Source organism: Vipera ursinii, assembly GCF_947247035.1.
Source record: "Vipera ursinii genome assembly, chromosome: 7".
NCBI lineage: Eukaryota > Metazoa > Chordata > Lepidosauria > Squamata > Viperidae > Vipera > Vipera ursinii.
In genome coordinates this window covers 33,705,034-33,729,656 of record NC_139521.1, presented here as the reverse complement: position 1 = coordinate 33,729,656, position 24,623 = coordinate 33,705,034, and the positions used below count along the sequence as shown (strand labels likewise).

General features: G+C 37.9%; 3 protein-coding genes across 5 annotated transcripts in view; 1 reads left to right on the top strand and 2 right to left on the bottom strand.

Annotated features, from left to right (window-relative positions):
• Positions 1-244: 244 nt before the first annotated feature.
• ANKRD37 (ankyrin repeat domain 37) lies at positions 245-3,648 on the bottom strand (the record flags this gene model as incomplete). The annotated part of the gene is made up of 5 exons (XM_083368074.1): positions 245-333; positions 1,717-1,949; positions 2,594-2,685; positions 3,222-3,374; positions 3,622-3,648. The coding sequence occupies 5 exons, from the start codon at positions 3,646-3,648 to the stop codon at positions 245-247; spliced, it is 594 nt and encodes a 197-aa protein (XP_083224200.1).
• A 4,268-nt stretch (positions 3,649-7,916) lies between these two features.
• LRP2BP (LRP2 binding protein) lies at positions 7,917-21,487 on the top strand (the record flags this gene model as incomplete). The annotated part of the gene is made up of 8 exons (XM_083368093.1): positions 7,917-8,031; positions 9,523-9,635; positions 10,837-10,944; positions 13,919-14,094; positions 14,406-14,508; positions 14,793-15,016; positions 18,413-18,578; positions 19,818-21,487. 8 exons carry the CDS (start codon positions 7,917-7,919, stop codon positions 19,881-19,883), a joined length of 1,071 nt encoding a protein of 356 aa, XP_083224219.1. The 3' UTR covers positions 19,884-21,487.
• Positions 21,488-21,586: 99 nt separating this feature from the next.
• The window catches only part of SNX25 (sorting nexin 25), a 63,687-nt gene continuing 60,650 nt past the window's right edge, over positions 21,587-24,623 (bottom strand). For 2 of the 3 annotated variants that reach the window (XM_083368091.1, XM_083368092.1), the window contains 3 exons: positions 24,254-24,435; positions 23,331-23,431; positions 21,587-22,370 (listed from right to left, as the gene is read on the bottom strand). In XM_083368091.1, coding sequence (XP_083224217.1) covers positions 22,290-22,370; positions 23,331-23,431; positions 24,254-24,435 — 364 coding nt within the window. In that variant the 3' untranslated portion in view covers positions 21,587-22,289. The remainder of the gene's footprint in view (positions 22,371-23,330; positions 23,432-24,253; positions 24,436-24,623) is intronic. The other variant, XM_083368090.1, reaches the window with a different exon arrangement.

The following is a 24,623-nucleotide window of genomic DNA, read 5'->3' as shown; positions in this document are numbered from 1 at the left end:
ACACATTTTTTATCAACATAATACATATTTGTTTAATCTGAACAATTTGTTGATTGTCAGTATACTGTCTACTGCTTTGCTTATGTATGTGTTCACATGAGTAAAGAACATCAGTACCAGTCGCAAAATCAATGATACATGAATCAATGGTAGAAAAAATATTACTGTATATTATTGTGCACATGCAGGAATTATATAAAAAGATCTTCAGGAAGAACAAACTTGCCTTCTTAGAAGGCATTGTTCAAAATACTTTGCGTTGGGCTTTATATTCATGTTTTTCTTTGCATCGCTTTGTATTTCTCATCATTTTCACATGACTCGAGTTCAAATCTGTATAAATGGAAAGATTTGTTTTTCAGTTGTAGAACCTGTTTCAAATTAAGCATGTGCTATAACATATATACAACATTTAATTTCAATATAACGGATTCCAGTCTTAGAAATTAATTCTGGGCAGGTAACAGTTCAGCTCTAGTCTCTTTTGGCTTATGTAGATCCTTGTTCTTCCTCCCATAATAATCCAACTTCCTTCAATCCACCACAATATTTTAATTACTTTTCCAACAAGTACTCACTTAGACAATGTACAAAAAGAATATTAACAATAACAATATATTAACACTATATTGATGTCTAGAATTACTTTCACTGAGCTTGGAGTTTATCTTTAAATCAACATTACAAAACTGAATCCTAAACGGCATTCTAAAATTCCTAGAGTGCTGCATACCAGGTTAGACATGGCAATTATCAACAGAAAACTTAAAAGAAAACAATGAGTATAAAAGATCCATAAGACTACAACTACAGGTACAACAGTTCATTTAGTGTCAGGTTAAATGGCACTGAAAAAAGTGGCATGACCATTTTTCACACAACTGTTTTAGCATCACCATGGTTACATGATCAAAATTCAGATGCTTGGCAACTGACTCACACTTAAGATGGTTGCAGTGTCCCAGGGTCATGTGATCCCCTTTTGCAACCTTCTGACAAGCAAAGTCGATGGGAAAGCCAGATTCACTTAACAACCGTGTCACTAACAACTGCAGTGATTCACTTAATAACTATGGCAAGAAAGACTGCAAAATGGGGCAAAATTCACTTAACAAATGTATCACTTAGGAACAAAAATTTTGGGATCTATTCTGGTCATAAGTCGAGGACTACCTGGACTGAGGGGAGAAAGCTACCAGTCTCAGATATGAGCCCTAACCCTTCTACTGTACAATAGTTATAATCAGTGGCGGGATTCAAATATGTGAACAACCGGTTCTCTGTGTGGATGCCGCTTCTGTAAGTCCATTCTGGGCCTGGGCAACAAAAAATTAGCTACCAGTTCTGACGAAGTGCGAACCAGCTGAATCCCAACACTGGTTATAATCCTCTAAAAATCAATTAGACCTGCTCCTGAATAATACTCCTAGCATTGACAGTCATTGGCTTCAAAAGAATGGACATAATCAATTTACACACACACACACACACACAAACACACACAAAGCAGGGCACCTGCGGCAACAGTGATTGGCCTCCAAAAGGCAGCCATGAGGTGGTGATCAAAGTCCTGGCTATAGATATCCTTCCTGAAGTATGGTGCACAGAATCTGGACTAGATAGCATGGTCTGCTTGAAATTTTGGATTGGAAGTATCCTGGTCAACATCCCCTAGATTCTAACTAAACTAGTTCTGTCCCTATGTAATATACTTACCACTTGATCTCCTTCTCTTTCTGTTGACAAGTCTATTCCTTTCACATACTCCTTTCTGCATTTTGGAATCATCGGTATGGATGGATTCATCATTGTCACGCAAGGAAGAGTTACACTCTGCTCCTGCTTTCTTGTTCTGAATTTGTTTCACTTTCATGAGGAACTGAGCACACTCCAAAAACCCCAAAGCCAGGGCAAGGTCTTCTGCTGTTTGACTATTATTATTGCGCAAGCTGAAGCACACATTTAAAAGAAAATCAATTCATTTGACTGGCAATCTTGCATTTCTCATAAAATTAAACCATCATAAAATTTTATTTTTTAAAATATTGGATAAAATGTTGTGTTGAAACACTACAACCCAAATGTATAAATGTCTATTGATAAGCTTTGTAATCCACAGAGGACTTTTTTTAAAAAAGACCATGTATTGTATTACACTGGAAATAAGTTCCATTGAAACAAATTGCAAGCAGACTTCTTTCTGCATACGCATAAGTAGAATTAAACTAGGTGAATAACTAGCTTGTTCTGTTGAAATCAATACCACAAGTTATGTATAATGTTACGGTCTCTCAATTTTTGTGGATTGAAATATAAATGTAGTTGTGTTGAATTTAAGCCTAAACATCTATCCTCTTTGGAAAAGAAATAATTTGAAACTTCATGCACCCAATTAACATAAGTTTTTTTTTTTAAAATTACTGTAAAATTCAAAGTTGAACAAATTAGGCAAGCTTTTTCACATTTTGAGTAGCTTGCCACAAGCATCCTTTCAGAAAGTCAGATTAGGACAAAAAGTTACATTCAATTGAACATATAATTTAATGCAAAACCAGTGAACTTATTTGATGAAACCAGTATGGGATGCACTTACTCAATGTTGGCCTGACTGGCAACGAGTAAAGTGAGACACTCCAAACTCCCAGCTTTAGCTGCCTTATGGATAGGAGCTTCTCCATTCCAATCCTAAATAACAAATAAATACTTCATTTGTAAATCCAATCACTTCATCATTGTTCAGTGTTAATATTTAAAAGAATGTTGGTGGTTAAAGAAGTTTAATTTCAGGTGTAATATAATTATCAATCCCAAAATCTTGTCTCAGTGGATACTATTTTCAAGCTGCTAAAAAAATATCCATTAGGATGAGCTTAAAAAAATACAATCTTCTGGATTGGGTCTACTAAAACTTATGACCAAAGTTAACTTGAAAATAATAAATTTTATTTTTGTCCTTTGAAAAATAGTCCTGGGAACAAGATGCTAACATATCTTCTCTGAACAAAACATTTTTCTATTCCTAGGACTATGATGCTTCTTTTAGTACTACTGCAGACTCAATGGCAATCTTACCCAAAGTAAAGTAGAATGTTCTAAACTACTTAGGTGTGAGTCCAGGTTACATGTGCCTTGTTCATAGTCTCAGTGGCTGTTCCTTCCAACATAAAATGGATAAGTCAGGCTCCATTGGAGCTCCATGATCTGAAAAGTTAAAAATGTACCTGTTGGTTCAGATTGGCTCCCGTCTGTAGTTGCCAAAGCAGGAAGAAGGCATGGCCTCCACAAGCTGCCAGATGAGCTGGTGACTGAACAAAGGCAGCAGCAGCTAGATTGACTTCAGTCCCTGCTTCCAACAGAGGACTCGGACCATGAGGCTATAAAACAGAGGAGCATTTGAAGTACAGTCCTTGTGTAATTCACCGCTCTTTCATTAACAAAGAAGTAAGAAATGGCAAACATTATAAAAGAAGTGCAATTTTCAAGATAGTCACCCTTTCAGAATTTAGTGATTTTGTGAGCTCTACTAGGAGAATGGTACAACTGTACAAGCAATAGAGTTGGAAAATTGCTAAAAAAATAATAACCTACGGCAACATATATATATATATATATATTCCTTACCTCTGAGTTGCTATCCCAAAGTAGCATTTTTGCTTGTCTTTGGTAGATTTATCACAAAAAAACCGGTGTAGGCTTCTTGAGCACAGCTTTGTGGTGCATGCTAGTGCATCTGATTCTAAGACTGGCAGTTTCAGCTCATGAATACTCACTCTGGCTGCAGTCCCGCCCTCTCTGCAGCAAACTGGTTTCTGCACGTACACAAACAAGAGCACATGCAAGTCTGTTTGGCTGGGGAGATGATTGGCTTTTCTGAACTTGTTATGCTTATGAGATAGGAGGGAGCAGGAAATACTGAGGACAGGTGGAGCAGCCATGCAGCACTGTCCAACCAGGCACGTATCACACATACACAACAGTTAACCACAATTGATGGCTCTGCTTTCCGACTCCTCCCTTTACATTCCTACATCTACAGACCAGTTAATTCTTGAGTGGATTGATGGAGTTCCTTCAGCCTGTCTTGGCAAGATGTTTCAGAAGAGTTCAGCACCCTTCAGATATTAAAGATGCAATTCATATTAAAATTTATACTGTGTCTTATGTCTGCTTACCTAAACTTCAGTAGATCTTACTCTTAAACATCTTTTAAATTAAATGACACTATAGGGCATAGGACTCCAGCTGTTTTATATATATATATATATATACAACTTTAATGATAAACAGAAACATAAAGTTAACTTAGACAGCCCAAGATAAGCACACCTTCCTCAGCAATTTGTTTTTCTACTGAACTACTTTGTTAGGAAGTTTTTCTAGCAATGCCAAAATCTTGCAACATCATTTTGTATCTGGCTCTCTGGGATGATGGTTATAGCGGTTATTTGTAAGCTCTATTCTTTCAATTATCTTTTGTCAAAGCTAAATGTACATCTCTTCCTTAAGTCTCTTCTGGTAAGACAGTTTCAATGTTGTCCTTCTAAAAGTAGTACTGATCCCAATTTGTCTTTCACAAAGAGAACAAAATTATCTTGGAATTATATTTGAGTAGTATCTGTGATTATCTATAATTCTTGCCAGATTGTTTTCACATGTATTATTACCAAGTCTGATATCCACCATCCCATATATTTTGTTTTCTCATTTGCCTGTATTAAATTTCAGTCTGTTATTTCAGCCCATTTGTTTATTGTATTAAAATCAGGTTGAATTTTTATTTCTACTCTATTTGCTATCACACCCCATTTTGCTTCATCTACAAATTTGATAAAGTAGTGCTTGGTCAGAATCTTCCATCCTTTTCCACAAGCTATTAATTAAAATGTGTGAAATGCCAGGACTGAGCCCTCCAGCGTCTCTCATCTTTCTAGATGACGTGCCATTTCCAAGCACTCTCTCAAACCAGCAATGAGTCTGCCTAATAGACATGTCATCCAGCTAATAGTCATCTAGCTTGCTAATATATCTTGTCATCGCTTTGAAGAAATCTAGATACGTTCCTGCAATATATTTAGGAAGTTACCCGAAGTGAAATGTGATTTCTTCCAAATAAATTCAGGCTGATTATTATACTGTACTTCAGATTCATATGCAATACATCTCTAGCCTGAAGATCCGAACTAGTTCAAGGTTCAATATTCTGTTTCCAACAAGCTCAAGGTGGAAACTTTCAGTCAGGTCCTCACAGTTGCCCAGTGGAAAGCATATACAGACTTAGGCAAAGAAGAAGTTGAGTAAATTTGTTATTATTCTGTTATCATCTGCACTGAGGAGCTATGCCATAAATTCTGTTCTCTTGTTCGTATTTTGAACATATCTGGGAAAAAACTTTTGTTTTTAGCATTCTTCACTAAGCCTTAGGTCATTTTGATCCTTAGCTTTTCTGACATAAATTCTACAATTCTAGGCTATAAATATGCACTATTTCTTCATGCTGTTCCTCTTCCTTCATCCTCTGTTCCTCTTTCTAGTTCCAGACTTTCTCTAAGCCTATTATGCAGCCACATTTCTTCTGCTGTCTTTCTTCCCCTATATATGGACACACTCCCTGGAAATGTTTGCTAACTCCCTTCTTAGAAACTCCCATCCTTCTTGTCCATTAGCTTCTTCTAACATGAAATTCTAATAATCCTCATTCTAAGTTTATCAAAATCTACTTTTTTGAAGTATCAATAAGACCAGCATTATGTGATCATTTTAACAGCAGATGTTTTTCCTCTCTCCTTTATGTAAGATAAAGGAAACCAGAAGAGAAACATACTTCACTTCACTGCTTCTCTTTTGTGGGTACTATGAAAAAGTGGCTAAGCCAAGCTTGTCTTGAGATTGCCTATATTATGACTAACATCTGTATACTACTAAAACACTCATGTGACGTCTGTAACCTTTAACTGAGAGAAAGTGTATCATAGGCAACAATGTTTGAACGAAGACACCTCAAATGGGCTAATTTAGAGAATGCACTCAAAATCTGGGAGTCATGATTCCCGTGGGATTGAAATTTGGCAAATTTCAGATTGCTTCATCTTTGGCATTTGAGCTCCTCTCTCTTTCCATTTACAAGTTCACCTCTTCGAACCACTCTTTCGGATTGTTTGCAAGACTATATATCAAATGTGGTATACGCGTTTAGGATAAGTATCTACTATTTTTTGAGTGGCTTGCTCTATTGTATTGCAGGGGTTGGAGGACGAGGACCGGCGTGCATCATGTCTGGCCGGGGAATTCTGGGAGTTGAAATCCAAACATCTGAATGTTGCAAAAGTTGAAAAACAGGGCTCTAGTCTAGAAAGAGCAACTCCTCCGCTCAAGTGCCCCGTTGACGAGACTGAACACCCAATAACGAGCGCTCCATTCCTTTCGCTGTCCCCGCCTCTCTGATAGCGTGCGCGCATGCCCATTTCCCCGCGGCCGTGAAAGTGAAGGAGGCGGGGCGATGGCAGGGCGTGGGTCTTTGGAGAAACGCTTGGTACCAGCGTTGCTAAGCGACGCGTGCTTGTCTCGTCTCTCTGCGACTACTCGCCGGAGGGCGCAATTCGCGATGGGCACCGCCGGTGAATCTAGTGAGTCACAATTCATGGGAATTGACTCGGGCGGGCTCATTTTGCTCCTTTCTTCTCTTTTTTTTCCAGTCCCGCCGCTTTTGTTAGCAATTGCAGTAACATGTTTCCAAGTAACAATTATGAAGAGGGCTTTAAAAAGCGAGAGCCCAACTGTTAACTCTTGCGGTGCCCTAGTCCTTAATTGGTGGAACAGCTTTCATGGAAGTCCTTTGCGCATTTTGAATGGAAACATAATAAATAGAAGAATATGTAGACTTTGTGTAAAATAGCTTTTGGAATCACTAGGCAGATATACCAAGGACTGGTTATAAAGTGAAATTGGCAAAACTGCCAAGTTTGTTTTTTCTCCACTGTTGCTCCTTTTTGAAAATCTTGTAATTCTAGAAATTCTCTCTAGTCAAACTTTTGGAAGTCAAGGAGTTTCCTTTTTGTTCCAGTGATATACAATTAGAAGTCCCTGAGAATGCTGGGAAGAGCTTTGAGCCTCTGGAAGAGAGGTGAGATGTAATACAATGAATAAAAAGTCAAAGTAGAGTTGTATATTAGAGTTAAAAACAATGCATATTTTGCTGCAATCTATTAATCACAATTGGAATATAAGGCAGCAATGTAGTATGGGTGCTAAATTAAAAGCCAAGACGCCCAGGCCCTTTCCTGGCATTCCTCATTTAGTGTATCGCCTTGCTGGCTCTCAGACGATGTCCCTGGCATCCTACCCACCCCATGGCACTTCCCATCCCTATGTTCCTTACCTGATATTCTGTCTCATCCTACCTAACAACCTTCCCATTACGCCACATGAACTGCCAAGATTGCCATTACTAAACAATGACATTGCACTTTACAACCGCATCATTTATGCAGGCAATCCTGGTCCCAATTGCCATCATTACACAGGGACTACCTCTGTATGGTCAGTTCTTTATCATGAGGAGTGTGGCTGAGTGCATCGGTTAGGTTTGGTTAACTTGTGACTAGTGGATTCGTTTTTAACCATGAATACTGCTTCTTTATGTGTTGTTTTTTGGTTTTCTGGTTTTTTAATTATTTTATATTTTAACACTGATAGCAATCCAGAATCATGAATTTGATGAATAAGTAAGTAAGTAAATATGCTTACCCAATGAGGTCACTGGGAAATAATTGGAAATCAGTCCAAGAAGCAATTCTTTAAAAAAAAAAGCCTGGTATCCTAAGGAAAGTGGGAATTAAAGGCGAAGCAAGTAACCATTTCTCAAGCTTGAGTATGTTTCTCAGTTTTTATTACAGACAGGAATAATATAAAAGAGAAAAATGAAGACAACCAGTGAATCTCTGCCTTGGGAACATAGTACTGAGACTGTTCTCCAGTGCATTTTAAAGGAGTCCAGTAGTGAATTGGATAATTTACAATGGCTATCCCATCAAGGTAACAAAACAATACACATTCTAGCTTTCACAGTTCATTTTTTATCACATGGTTGGGATAAGGCGAAGGGATACTTCCATAGTACTTGAATTATAAGAAGCCACACTCTTGTTTCCTGAACAAATGGAGGAACGAAATTACAGGAGCTATAAATAGCCAGAACCTCTGCCAAGAAAAGGAAGAGAGGTTTTTGCAGTGTCATAGATTGTCTTCTTTAAAATGGCGGTTCTTTTTCTCAAGAAAGGTTAGAGGGATTATGCTGCTGACCTCTCACTATAAATAAGCTAATCTTCCAGGGAATCATGCTTTTTTCTCCCTCTTCTCTATTATTCGCAGCTAGAACAAAAACACTGCTCAGAAAATTCTGGCTAATTATTATACATGGGATAAAATCCTGGTTTAATTAAACAAATAAACAAACTTATAAAACCATAGCAGTTAGATTTGATCCTTTTGATTTAGTTCTCAGTGTAAACCACCTTACATCTCTTCCTCTACTATATGCATAGCTCTGCAGGGTTAGACATATCAATAACACCACAGGGCTTCTCAGCAAAGCATTGACCTTTGGTTGGGGAATTGTATTTCATAGAATTTGTTTAGAAAATAACCCCCTTATGGTATTGCAGTTTATTTTGTAATACTTTCCTTCAACAAATGGAGGGACAGTTGTATAAGTGGCAACACATTTGCTCTGTCTCTATTTTTTGTATTTTGACATGCAGTTAACAACTAGATGTAATCAATGACTCCAAATTGCATTTCATTTGGAGGCTTTTTTCTTTTTGTTTCATTTCATTGTCAAGTTTACATTCAAATAATGTTAAAGTTTAGACACCCCAGTGCAGCAAAAAATCCAAGCTTTCTGGGTAAGATTCCTCTTGAAGTATTCCACCTACAAATATGGTATCCACATAGTAGTACAATGAATGATGGAGTGCATTTCTGTGTATATTTCCTGACAGATAATGCAGTCAGCATTGAGAGTTGTAGAGAGTAAGGAGAGGAGAAATGTAACTCTTTTCTTCCTGAGTATGATCGAGCATGATCAGTATTTTCAAAACTAAGTAACCATCTGCATACATGTTGTGCTCAAATATCTTTGGATTGGGGCCATTTTCTTTGCCTACAGGATCTTGGGGAAAAAACAGTTGAAGGAAAAAATATCAGAACTGAGATGTGAACTGAGCTTTTAACATGACTTTCTATAATACAATCAGGATCGCACCCCTAAGATGTGTCTACTTGACAACTAATCAAGTCACCAGGCCTCTGGATCCAACTCCTTGTATCCTTGTCACACTACTTCTTCTGTTCATCCATCCCTCATTCTAAATGAGTTTGATTCCCATCCACCTATAACTGACATGCAGCTTCAACAAATGCCTATGAAGAAAAAATATTTTTTCTGGTCCAAAAAGCTTCTCCACATCTGCTTTATATGTTGATTATTGCATAAACAACCACAGCTGTGTCTCTGTTTTTAAACAGGGGCTTCCGATCATAGTTTTCTGCTTGCAAAGGCTGAAGAACTTCTGGAAAAGCGAATCAAAGATGGAGAGTCACTGGCATATTTTCTCAAAGGGCAACTTTATTTTGAAGAGGTGAAACTGTACAACTTTTAAAAGAAAGTAAAGTATATTGGAGGGAGACAGCATCAAAAGCAAGGATTAAGGACAATTTCAGATGCCAATATTTTAGAACTCATTCCCCCAATGTGGTGCTCTCCAGAAACAGTAGCATTTATAACTCCCAACTCTACTGGTCCTACTAGCTGGGGAGTATGATATTTCCAACACAGTAGAATAGCTTCAAGCTTGAGAAAATAATTGATTTTAGTGTAATTAAGAATATAGAAAATTACACTACTAGCTTGGTTTACATAGTCCTGTATTTGATTTAGTGTAAGTAAATCAGGCCTATATGTCTTGTTCAATAAATATTGGTTGCAAATACTGGAAGACTGCTATGTGTGGTCTTAGTTTAGGCATTCATATTCTACCCGAGGAGTAGGCAGCATGTGGCACTGACTTATATTGCTAAAACTTTAGTTCCCAAGCATTCCCCACCATTTCTCATGCTTGCTTGGGTTGTTGGGAGCTGCAAGGATTCCAGTTTGATTGACAATAGGAATCCAGAGTCATTAACAAAGGGTTTGCACAACCTCCTCTTTTTTAACACAAAGGTCAATGATCTACTCAACAAACATGCCAACAAGGATACTGCCATTCATTTCATAGGAACCATGTAGATTGAGAACAATGGCCTAATTAGTCTGCACTATTCACATAGCCAAGGCGATTGGATGCTTAGGTGCAATAACAATCTCCTAATGTTCCCTAGTACCCAATAGAAAGAAGTATACTTTCTCCAACCTAGCTTCTAGAATATTTTCTTCACTGGAGAAATATGCATTTATCTTATAGCAGATGCAGATCCAAGGATTTGGATCCAAGCATTTTACTCTTTTTCAAGGTTTCTGTCCAGGAACCTATTTGCTGTTAGGCTTTTGTTTATGTTCTGAGGATCTAAGCCAGAATCAGGTATAAATATATCTTATAAGCATTTTCTTCTGAACATGCTTACCTATCATTTCAGGTCCTAATATTGTTTGAATTTGATGAAGTACTACTGTCCTTGATGCACTTAATTTCAAATTTCTAAGATGCTTAGTCACCCTTTTAATTATTTTAAATTAAGAATATAGTATCTAGATAGGAATAATATTCTGAAAGCTTCAGCAGTTTGTAAGATTTACTAGCTGATTTAATCCTAAATATTTGATTTTCTATGTGCTTGGTGCAGAAACGTTATGAAGATGCATTATTACAATTTGAACAAAACACAGATTTTCAGTCCATGTATCAGTTGGGTGTAATGTACTATGATGGATTGGGAACTCCTCCAAATTCTGTAAGTTGTAACCAGAAAGTAAATATTCATTAATTTTCATAATTTATATACATACAGTGAGGGAAAGATTATTTGATCCCCATGCTGATTTTGTACATTTGCCCACTGACAAAGAAATACTCGGTCTATAATTTTAATGGTAGGTTTAACAGTGAGAGACAGAATAACAACCAAAAAAATCCAGAAAAACACCTTTCAAAAAAGTTATACATTGATTTAAGTAAGTATTTGACCCCTTCACAAAACATGACTTAGTACTTGGTGGCAAAACCCTTGTTGGCAATCATAGAGATCAGATGTTTCTTGTAGTTGGCCACCAGGTTTGCATACATCTCAGGAGGGATTTGTCCCACTCCTCTTTGCAGATCCTTTCCAGTCATTAAGGTTTGGAGGCTGACATTTGGCAGCTTGAACCTTCAGCTCTCTCCCATTTTCTATGGGATTAAGGTCTGGAGATTGGCTAGGCCACTCCAGGCCCTTAATGTTCTTCTTGAGCCACTCCTTTGTTGCCTTGGCCATGTGTTTTGGGTCATTGCCATGCTGACCTATCCACGACCCATTTTCAATGCCCTGGCTGAGGGAAGAAGGTTCTCACCCAAGATTTGATGGTACATGGTCCCATCCATCGTCCCTTTGATGCGGTGAAGTTATCCTGTTCCCTTAGCAGAAAAACACCCCTAAAGCATAATGTTTCCACCTCATGTTTGACAATGGGGTCTTGGCCATAGTGGAGAGTTTGGAATCTGATTGATTGCTTCTGTGGACAGATGTCTTTTATAGAAGTAACAAACTGAGATAAGGAGAGTGCTCCTAATCTCAGCTCGTTACCTATATAAAAGACACCTGGGAGTCAGAAATCTTGCTGATTGATAGGGGATCAAATACTTATTTCACTCATTAAAATGCAAATCAATTTATAACTTTTTTGAAATGCATTTTTGTGGATTTTTTGTTGCTATTCTGTCTTTCACTGTTAAAATAAACCTACCATTAAAATTATAGACTGATCATTTCTTTGTCAGTGGGCAAACATACAAAATCAGGGGATCAAATAATTCTTTCCCTCACTGTACATTTATTATTCAACAGTAGCACAAATTCTGAACAAGAAAAATGCAAAGGGAATGAAACTGCAAATCTTTTAATTCCATGGTTCAATATATGAAGTTGTCCCCTCTCATGGGAGGTAGCTACAAATCTACTAGATAGTGGATTGCCTATATCAGGGCTTTTCAAACTTTTCACCCATTGTACCACTTTTAGTTTATGGCAACATCCGAGCACCACCAGTGGGCCTAGCAAGGTGTCAAAAACTTACAATGGCACTGAAAAAAGTGCCCCCCAAGCAACAGCCGGGCAAGACACCTGCCTGCCTGCCCGGCAGCACTCTTCCTCCTGTCCGAGGTTTTCATTGTTGTGAGCATTTCTGTTGAGGACTGGCAGTGGGGGTGGGCTTCACGTGACCCTGGGACACTGTGACTGTCATAAATACTGTATGAATCGGTTGCCAAGCATCTGAATGTAAATCACAAGACCCTGGGGATGTTGCAACATTCCAGCTGATCAGCGTTCCTTCTGGGCTCAGCAGAAGCGCCAGGATCTGCGCTGAGCTCCAGCTGGAGCCTGGCACTAATCCTGGTGCTTCCGCTGAGACCTGACAGCCCTGCAGCTCCAGCCATCTCTCGCTCAGGCTTGTGTGGTGCTGCCACCGGTTCAGTTCATTCCCCTCCCCCACTACTTTTGTAGGATGGTAGCATACCACCTGCCAGGTGCCAATGTAACACAGGTGGTACCCGTACCACTGGTTGAAAAGCCCTGGCCTATATGGCATCTGCAAAATACAAAATTACAATGACTGGGAATCTTCTGCATGAATAGTCCATTTTTGACAGTATGGATTTGTCAAAAACAAATCATGTTAAACAAATCTTATTTCATTCTTTGATAAAGTGACTAAATTAGTGGACTAGTGAATGCAGTGGACATAGTATACTTGGATTTCAGTTAAGGCATTTGACCAAGTAGGTCAAAACTTGAAAATGTGGGACAGGCAGCATCACCACTAGATGGATTTGTAATTGGCTCACAAATCACATTCGTGTGATCCCTGTAGGCACCTATCAGTTTAAATGAATGTCCATAAAAGTGGTTTATGAAAATCTTACCAGAGGCAACCATCTCCAAAACCTATAGGCCACAAGACTTAAGTTGGATCTGCCAAGGTTTCTGTAAATTCAGAGTCAGGAATGGCAGAGGACAGATTTGAGATTGCTATTAATATGGAAGGTTTTCCCCAACTGGCTTAAGATGTTTTTCATTAGGGCAGCAATAGCTTAATTTTCAGAGCCAAACCTTCATTATGATTTTCTGAACCAAAAAGTCCTTTTAATAAAAGAGTTTATTTATACAAGATTTCTTGCTTGAATTTTGATAATTGTTCCTGAAGATTCTACTGGTTTTTAAGTGAAATAGCAATAGTACTTATATACCTCTTCATAATGCTTTACAGCACTCTCTAAGGCAGGGGTATCAAACTCCTGGCCTGTGGGCCAGACGTTTCATCGGGAAGCCACACCCATCCCATTACCGGCAATGGCAAAACTATCCTGATACATTGCGCAACGTCACGTCATGAGTTTGACATGTCTGCTCTAAGGGGTTTACAGAGTCAGCATATTGCCCCCAACAATCTGGGTCCTTATTTTACCGATCTTGGAAACATGGAAGGCTGAGTAAACCTTGAGCCGGTCAGAATCAAACTCCGGCTTATATTCCATTTTAATGTTACGTTGCAAAGCACCAAGTATCTTAGCTAGACACACCTCCTCTGGGTTTCACCTCAATAGAAATTGCTGTTGGAATCGTATCTCCATCAATTAAATGTTTTAACATTTCATCTCAAACATAAAACTTTCATGACTTGGTCTGGCATGCAAGTAGATTGCTTGTTCACAAGTGAGTCATGTCCTGACATGATCACTTACTCTTTGCTTTGGTTCACCTGCAGAAGAAAGGAGCTGAATATATGAAGAAGATTCTCAATTCTGACTCTCCTAAAGCAAGACATTTAAAATTTGCTGCTGCATACAACCTTGGCCGAGCTTACTTCGAAGGACGTGGGACTCAATTTTCTGAAGAAGAAGCTGAAAGGTAACCTTTCTTTAGAATGCATCTATGTGTGGGCATATCAGCCTGACAATTTTGCAGCGAACTAGAATAATATAGTCTGAGCCATGATTTCAACACAATGGACTAATGCAAGGATAAGGGACTTGTAGTTCTCCCAGTGATGTTGAACTACAACACCCAAAATGCTTTAGCATTGGTTATGCTGGATGGGACTGCTTAGTTACAGTTTGATGGTTTTTGAAGAACTGTGTACAGTAAGTTTCACAACATCTGAGAAACTTCCACACGGCTATGAATGAAAATAATCCATCAATGTTACTATTGTTTTCTAGATTATGGCTTTTTGCTGCAGACCATGGGAACCCAAAAGCAAGTGTAAAGGCTCAGAGTACGCTTGGAATGCTGTATTCAGCACATGCTAAGGATCTTAAAAAGGTAGCTTTTTCTTTGGGGTAGTTTTATTCCAAGCCCTGCATTCAACTGGCCAAATAGAGTCTCTTTCCATTTGGAAATGACAAAAAAAGAGGCAGCAAGACGAGGAGGAGAACAGAGACCCAATGTGGTATAGTGACTAAGGAATTGGACCAGGACTGGGACAACCCAGTCTACCCAAAGCATAATCTTTAGCTCTGTATCTATCAATCCACATAGCCTCAATATAGCAAAGATCTCTTTCTTCTTCCCGCCCAAATGATCTTTGGAAAGTTGTTTTTCTGCAGGCATTCTTTTGGCATTCAGAAGCTTGTGGGAATGGAAGCTTGGAATCGCAAGGCATCCTTGGGATTATGTATCTTCACGGACATGGCATACGTCAAAACGTGAAGGCTGCTTTGGAGTGCCTCAATCAGGCATCAGATCGAGGAAATGTCTATGCTAAAGGCCATTTGGTGGAATATTATTACAAAAGAAAATGTTTTATAAAAGCGGCCGAGTTTGCCAAAAGGTGATTTCATTTTAGTTTGTTCTTCAAGGGGAAGCTAATTGAGAAAAAGAAAGCATAAATCAAATTCACCAGTATTTATGTGGGTAGACAACTGAACATTTGTACCTAACGGGCAAGAGGTCAGCATATGTATTTCAGATGCTATGTGATATATACATTATTTAAAAATAAATAACATTTTAAAATCTCTCCTGTTGTGGCTTTTAAAGTCCTCAGGCACAAAGATTTTTATGCAAGAACTTTTCCTATCTATGAGCAATTAGTATTTGCTATGCTTGTACACTACATTAATTCTGGATATAGTTTATGACTGTATAAAATCTCTTTTATGTACAGGCAGTCTTTATGACAATTTGTTTAGTGACCATTTGACATTACGATGGTATTGAACGAATGGTGGCTATGACTAGTTCTTGGAGATCCTGCTATCTGAATACCTCCATAGTCACCTGATCACAGTCTGTGTGCTTGACAACTTATTGCTGGTGGCAGCATCTGTGATCAAGTGATCATTGAGTGAAGGGTGCTTCCCTGCCGCCTTGAAAGAGGCGGTGGTAAGGCCCCTCCTTAAGAAACCTGCATTGGATCCAGCTATTTTAAACAACTTCCGTCCTGTCTCCAACCTTCGCTTTCTTGCGAAGGTCGTTGAGAGCGTGGTGGCACGACAGCTCCCTTTGGTCCTGGAGGAAACTGAGTATCTGGATCCGTACCAATCGGGTTTCAGACCCGGGTATAGCACGGAGACGGCATTGGTCGCGCTGGTGAATGATCTCTGGCGGGCCCGAGATAGAGGTTATTCCTCTGTCCTGGTCCTATTAGATCTCTCAGCGGCTTTTGATACCATCGACCACGGTATCTTACTGCGTCGTCTTGAGGGGTTGGGAGTGGGAGGCACCGTTCTGCGGTGGTTCTCCTCCTACCTCTCGGGCCGTTCGCAGATGGTGTTAGCAGGGGGGCAGAGGTCAAGCCCTAGGCCCCTTAATTGTGGAGTGCCTCAGGGGTCGGGGCTCTCGCCCCTCCTGTTCAACATCTATATGAAGCCGCTGGGAGAGATCATCCGTGGCTTCGGGGTGAAGTATCATCAATATGCTGATGATACCCAGCTTTTCATCTCCACCCCGAACCAACCCAGTGATGCCCTCAATGTGATGTCCCGTTGCCTGGAAGCGGTAGATTTGGATGGGAAAGAACAGGCTTCGGCTCAACCCGGCCAAGACTGAGTGGCTTTACATACCGTCATCTCGTTTAATCCAAGAGGTTCCACCTTTGATTATAGGAGGAGAGATGTTACCTCCCATTGATAGAGCACGCAATCTGGGCGTCCTCCTAGATTCACGACTCAGTTTTGAAGATCATATTGGAGTCGTAGCTAGGGGGGCATTTGCCCAGATTCGCCTAATATACCAATTGCACCCCTTTCTGGACCGAGATGCCCTACGTACAGTCACCCACGCACTCGTTACCTCCCGTATAGACTACTGCAATGCTCTCTACATGGGGCTGCCCTTGAAAACCACCCGGAGGCTTCAGCTGATGCAGAATGCGGCTGCACGGATAGTGATGGGAGCTCCCCGATACTCCCATATAACACCTCTGCTCCATGAGCTGCATTGGTTACCGGTTGCCCTCCGGGTGAGATTTAAGGTGCTGGTACTTACCTTTAAAGCCCTACATGGACTTCCGGTGGCGGCGCGGCGCCGAAGACAGGCATTTTAATTATGTTTACAATTTTTAATTTATTTTTAATTTTAATTTATTGCACAGATGATTTTAATTTTATTTTTATCTTAATTTCTGTACTTATTATATGTTATTGTTGTTAGCAGCCCTGAGTCCTTCGGGAGATAGGGCGGGATATAAATCCCATTAATAAATAATAAATAAATAAATAAATAAATAAATAAATAAATAAATAAATTTGCAAATTCTCTGCTCTTTTTAATGCAATGTCATTGAGAGTTTTCAAAACAAGAATAAAAATTAATACAATCTAAAGTAAGAAGGAAAAAATAAAATGAATTTAAAAAAAATCTAAAGTGTGAAAAAGAAAAAATTTAAAATAAAATAAAATTGGCTCCTGATCTTGTTATAGTAATTGTACAGTACAATTGTATATTTACCTCTGCAAGTCTCTTCTTTCTACAATGTATCCTATCTAATTGTCATAATCATAGATCATAAGTCGCTCTACAAGGGGCCATCCTTTAATAGCATCCAGAAGCTTCAGATGGTACTGAATGTAGTGGCATGTTACAAGTCTGCTCCACAAGCTGCATTGACAGCTAGTTTCCTACCAGGTCCAGTTCAAGGTGCTGGCTGGCTGGTTGGGTGTACCTACCTACCTACCTACCTACCTACCTACCTCTATCTATCTATCTATCTATCTATCTATCTATCTATCTATCTATCTATCTGTCTGTCTGTCTGTCTGTCTATCATCTATCTGTTAAATTTTTTTGCCATCTCTTTCACAGTGGGGCTACTGTTTGCAATAATAAAGGAAGAAAATGAAAAGAATGTAAATAGAACAAAATAACGAATATACTGTATATCTTCTAATAAAACATGTTAATCTGGCCATGTCAGCACGTTTTATGTTCACGGAGTATTTCTGCGCTATAGATATTGCAATAATCTTGCTGTATCATTTATAAAAACAAAGTTACATGTCTTTTTCCCAATTTTTTATCTTTCAACCCCAAGTCAATGGGGAATCCTAACACACTTCCCCGGCAGGGAAGGTCTCTCTCACCTGCGCACCCCTCTTGCACTTGTACCACTCGGGCCACTCACACACTTTCCCCAACCTTCACTGTGCTTTCCCTCTCGCTCTTGTACACCCTCCTTGTGCTGCCTCTCATGCATTCCCCTGCACCTTCCCCAATCCAAGCAATACCGCTCTTGCACCCTCAAACTGTCTCTGACCCATGCTGTATCCCTTGCTCACCCTTTCTGACCTTGCCATGCTTCACACCCCACCCTCCCCAACATGTGCATCTCATGAACCCTCTACCTCTTCCCATGTTCCATGGTATCCCCTACCTGGAAGCAGCCACTTAACTTCCTGCCTGGAACTTGCAACTTCCTGCTGAGTTCCCCATTGAGCTTGGGTGTGGAAAGCAGGAAGTTGCTTCACCTAACAACTGTGGAATTCAATTAATGACTGCAACTGGGACTATAGGGATTGTCATCATTAGGCAACATGGTTGTGCTTTACAGATGCATCATTTAATGACAGCAATTCCAGTCCAATTGCCATCATAAGTCAAGGACTACCCATTAGACTTTTATACAAAAAGTCTAGTCTTTGGCAAAATTGTTCTTAGTAATTATTTGAATTATTCTTTCGTGTTCTGAAGTTACTAATTTTTTACCCTATGGTGCATCTCCAAATAGAGTAACAGAAAATGACAATGTTGAAAAGATAGCAGAGGAAACAGATTGTCTTCCTTTTTACATAAGCAGAGGACTTGCAATGGCTTCTTTCTACTTGGCCAGATGCCTCCAGCTTGGCCGAGGAACCCAACAAGATATAACAGCAGCTAAAAGTTATTATTCTAAGGTAAGAAAGGGGTGGCTCTATCTTTTTAAATTGGATGTGAGTTTACTTTCTTAAGTTTACTGTTAGGGTTATCTGTAATATACGAAACAGAATTATACATGAAAATTAAACCATTTATAAAATATTTGAAAAGAATTTAACAAAAACGTCAGATTGACTTAAATTAGGTTTGTGCCCCATTTGTTGTTTACTTCCACTTGAAGTGAAAGATTTCAAAGCCAACTTTAAGATAGATGGTACAGACATAATCATACAAATTCTAAATAGATATTCTTACTGTTCATGTGATTATCAAAGGCATGTATCCTCTGCAGCCTGCAATCTCACTGCTTTGAAGGACACTGTAATCTTAAGTGTGGGGAATACCAGTTTCTGACTAAGTCTACCATATTTCCAGGTTTATATGTTCCCTGCTTTCTCCACTTCTGTTTTTAGATTAATTAAAGTTTACGGAAGCTTCACTTGTTAATATTAAGTAAATTTATTGTGGATAAATTAGTTTTATGAGCTATGGCCTGAAGCTAGCTTGTTTCTAGTAAGTATAGTTAACATCACTCACTTTTTCTTCAAACTTAAGACCATAAGGCAAGCTGCAAATACTCAAAAATGAAGTGAAAGCATTTAAATTTCTTGACAGCTATATTGGAGGAATGTGCTAACTTAGGTCGAGCTATGATTTAGTAGTATTCTTGACTCAGTTCCCTGTTTGTGTTTCAATTTTTTAAAAATTAAGTACCTTGTGACTGAGATTGGACATTTTCTGTGGAATAAATGTGAATATCCTCTATAAATAATCACTTGTTTTTCTTTTACAAATATCAAATAAAATAACCAATTGTCAGTTTTCATTTTAACTATAGCAATAATGGAGTGAATTTATAATCCAAGAATAGTAATAATGATGCTTTTAATATTATTAAACAACATGTGCCTATCCTAGGTTCTTGGGAAGGATTTGATAAATGGACAAAAATGCAAAATCCAGTCTAAACATCTGGCAAGTATAGAATTCAGTTTAACTTTTTCCATGATAGATTTTCCATATTTGAAAGCTACCTTGCCATATCAGTTAATCTTGAGAGTTTTAAAAAAAACAGATTAAGGAGATCAAAAGTGTATTTTTAGTTTAATGATTTAACCCAAAGAAGCTTAGGAAACAATATCTACTAGCACAGTGAGCTTGTACAATACACACAAGATCAATTTTATTTTTTAAAATATATTTTTCTGTTTTTAAAGGCATGTCGATTGGATCCTGCTTTAGCTGCTGATCTTGAGCTGACTGCTAATCATGGGAGAATTTAGAATATTATTTTGCTGAATCTGAGGCACACATTTCTTTCAGCTTCTGATTAATATGAGCAAACTTCTTTTCTCTCCCTTTTCTTCATTCAGAGTAATGCATATAAATTTCTTTCAGTAAAGTTATAACCATTACTTTTGTAAAACTATTCTTTAATTCTGTTAATATAATAAAAGTTGACTGATGATCACTGACTACATTTCTGAAGGCATTTGCAATTAGCTATCCATTGTTAAGACTGTGTGCTATGTCAATACTCTGCCTTACATAATATTTCTTGTTATCCTTTGTAGTTATAGTGGAGAAAGGTTGGCAGCCTCTCGGAAGAAAAAGAAAGCATCTAGTAGTCCTTGCCTTAAGTACAAATTCTGTCATAATCATGAGGTTTAGAGAATGCAATTCTCTTGGGTTTCTCAGAACTGATTTCAAGCAAGATCATTTCTACGTCGAATGACATAAAGGATAAGGGATAAAGAGAAAGCATAAAAACACTTCAAGAAAACAAACCTATACATTCACTAACCTATACCAGCTTCTTTCATACACTGGTAAAAAACAGAAGTCACTACAGGTAATCCTGCACAACGCGTCTTCAGATGCTGAAGAAAAGGACAGAATACAGAAAACCTTTTTTTTATTATTTACGATGCGCTGTGAGGTTGACCACAAACAAAAGGAAATGTGGCCAGTGTACTGCATAGCTTCACACAGCTTATATGGATTCTGTCTTCTAGGTAAAAAATGGGTTCCAAAAAACTCCAGGAAAACCTTGGATGTTTATTTGTCACATCAGAGTGCTTTCAGTTTGTGAATATCAAAGTGCCAGGAATTCTTCAGTTATCTTAAAGAAATATGGACTACTTAGCTATACAGCCTAAGATGATATAGTTTTAACAAGTTGTATACTGGATTAGTAGGCTTGTGTCACAGTACTTATTTTTGTTTACTATAAAATATATGAAATAACTTTGTCTAATATATAAAAACATTTCATTGTACATTAGAAAAAACACTGAGAACATTAAATTAGCAGTGTGCACGTTTGTATAATTAATTTTAGAAACAAATTTAAAACATCCTTTGAAAGGCCTAACTTCCTAAAGCATTCTTCCACAGTTGCTGAAAAATTATTTGGTGTTGTTGTTTTTTTGCATCTGTTTAAATCAATCTCTACTATTAGACCACGTCCATTTGAATAATTACTTGAAATCAATAAACCCTGAAATAGGTTACCAATTGTGATATACAGATAATGCATTGCAGAAGTAAAGGCCGCTGTGTATTGGATCCGTAATTACCATAAAATCACATTGTGTATTTAAAATCATTACATAAAGGTCATTGCTGCTAAAAAGAACAAGTTAATTGGCTTAATGTGTGAATCGTTAAGTTTTTTTAAAAAAATATATAAAAAGGTCAACCATCTCATAATTTGCTGGATTATGATTCTTCTCTGCACCTGTTGTTGGTAGTATTGTGTTTAAGATATACATACCCTGAAAATACTGTAATTTTTTTTAGCAGAACACATTAATAAATTAAGTTCAGAATACACATTGCTACTCTAACAACAATAGCTTACTATCTGTTCTTTAAATGGCTAAATGGGCAACCTTGACATAGGATTAAATATGGGTGTAACAGCCCTTTTAAAAGAGATACGTTTGCAGACAACATGCCCTGGAGAACATCAAAACGGGCTGGATGATTTAACTGCACTTCCAATTTATTAGGATGATAAGATATTTATATCCTGCTTAAGGATGATTTGCTCACAATGTATTTCAAGGTAGCACTAAAGTTTGGTTGTCTGTAATGTTCAAACAAATAAATACATTTCTCTGAAACAACACTCCAACTTTCAAGCTGTAATAAGAGTTGTAAATATGAAGCGGTGCACTCTACTTTTATAATTTATTGCTTACAAATGCTGCAAACTATGGAAAATCTTTGGTAAAAATAAAAGCAATAAAATTTACACAGTATCTTTACATATATTGCACAAGGCTCATCAATACACAAGAAAATAGAGGAACAGTCAGTATCCTCAGCGAAAAAAATAACTGTACAACATCCATTAAGATATTACTAAAGCAAAATGCCTTTTGTAAATGTTTAAAATACTTTATATTTCATATATCTTATATTAACATTCACATTTCAATCTGTATCTTAAAGAGATTTATTCATATAACAAGTTAAATAAAAGCCAGAAACTACACATTGCTGGCATTCTACTCTATTATCTGTTCTTTTTAAGTCTGCTTTGCGTTGTGTGAATCTAAAAAAAAAGAAAAGAAAAATATACAAATTCTCAGAAGTTTTCAGTCAACCCTCCGTGGAAAAGAGGGAAATGTTTAAGTCTATTATTACCAATAGACATTCTTCTTACTAATTCACCTGAACATTCAAACCTGAGCTGCTTTAACCTTTTCTAAATGAATTCGCAGTTCAGGACACAATTCAAGTAGCAGCATTTCCAATAATACCTAAGAGAGAAAAATTAAAATGTGATTTTTTTTCCTTCTAAACTGACATTAGAACATCAAATATTACAGTATAAAGAGGACTGAAGCACACTTCCTCTGAAGGGACATCTTGGGGACCCAACAATGGCCAATTTAGGGGTTACAGGGAGGCTGGAGGTATAACCATTCCAAAGAATAAGGCCTTCTGGTAAAAGCCTTTATTGCCCAGTACAGCATGTTTCCTGATCTGTAATCAAATTTAAATAAATTAAATATTTTGTGTAGAGAAGTATAATGAAAAGGTCTCCTAATAATTTGTCAGAAGGCCTTATGTTCTGGAACAGGATTGCTCTACTTCAGATTATGTGTAACAGCAAGTACACAAATGCACATGTGTACTCATTGCTTCAGCTACTACTCAGCTAGAGAAGATAAGAAATTGAAGAAAACATGGCCATAGTTCATTTAGGTGTGAATTATAAAAAAGGTAAAGGTAAAGGTTCCCCCGCACATGCGTGCTAGTCGTTTCCAACTCTAGGGGCCGGTGCTCATCTCCATTTCAAAGCCGAAGAGCCAGTGCTTGTCCAAGGACGTCTCCGTGGTCATGTAGCTGGCATGACTAGACGCCAAAGGCGCACGGAACGCTGTTACCTTCCCACCGTAATGGTCCCTATTTTTCTACTTGCATTTTTACATGCTTTCGAACTGCTAGGTTGGCAGAAGCTGGGACGAGTAACAGGCGCTCACTCTGTTACGCAGCACTCGGGATTTGACCCGCCAAACTGCCAACCTTCTGATCGACAAGCTCAGCATCCTAACCTACTGAGCCACCGCATCCCTATATTATACTGTATATTCTCGTAATTGGGTTTCACCCATTCTATGTAAAAAAAATAAAGTTCTATGAAACAGTATATTAGACAGTGAAGCTTCTAGATCTGAAAAGTTTTAAATAACAAGCTGAGTCTGAGTTAAACTCACATAAAGAAGATGCTTATTGGCCTTGGTTTCTTGAAGTGCGTTGAACACTTTTATTACACCATGGCGAGCATTTTGCTGTCCAACAAGACTTTGGAGAGTGTCTGAAAGAAGCATTTTTTTTTAAAAAAGAGTCTGACTCTGATTTTAATACTTTCAACCATTTATGAGGGAATATAATCTAAAAATACAGTGTATAATTAAATAGGAGTATATCCACACTAGTGCAATTATATAATGATCCAAACTGGGTGCAATGGCAACAAAATAGTCTAACTACTGTAATAGAATAAAAGAAATGATGGAAGTTCAATTATCTCTAGTTCCTATACTCTTTCTTCTAAATTCTTTATCCTCACTCTGAAATATCAATACCATGGAAGAGCTGTGGTGGCGTGATAGTTAGAATGCTGTATTACATATTAACTCTGCCGGCTGCCAGCAGTTTGATCCTGACCAGCTCAAGGTTGACTCAACCTTCCATCCTTCTGAGGTTGGTAAAATGAGGGCCCAGATTGTTGTGGGTAATATGCTGACTCTAAACTGCTAGAGAGGGCTATAAAATACTATGAAGAGGTATGTAAGTCTAAATCCTATTGCTATTAAATAGCCAAGGAGAAGATTTACTTAAACATGTTTGTTCATCAAATTTGACCTCTGCTGTCAAAAGAACATATATGTTAGCATGTAAAAGTAGACTGTAGACTGCAGTGTTATTATTCTGTTCTACTGCACTCAAGAATCAGAACTCACTGTTTTTCTTTCCCCCCTTTCCCTCTACATTTTTTCCCTTTTTCCTCCTGCATTTTCCCACTATTTTCATTTTCTTTTGTATTTTATATCTTGATAAACCTAACAGTTTATCTAATAAAAATCTGAAACAAAAAATAATGTTCTAATATTGAAATAATGTCAGAATATCTCACCTGGAATGTTTTCAAGTAGTTTCTGCTGTGCTTTCTCTTTTGTTTCTTGACTTTGCTGTTCATTTGTTGGCTTTGGGCTGGATGCCAGTTTCCCATTTGGCCAAAATGCATCTCGAAAAATATTGATATAGTAAACAAGCATTGGCTCACTGAAGATCCAATTTACAGTGTCACGAATTTGTCTTGGAGGAAAGGCATTAAGAAAAAGGTTTTAACCACTTTTCCCTTTGTAGAGATACACACACACACACACACACACACACACACTAAAGTCAGGCCCCACATTGTCAGACAATCTAAAGAAGACTGTCACATCATAATTTGTAAATATAAAAGAAAATATAATTATACCAAGGAATATTCAGAGGTC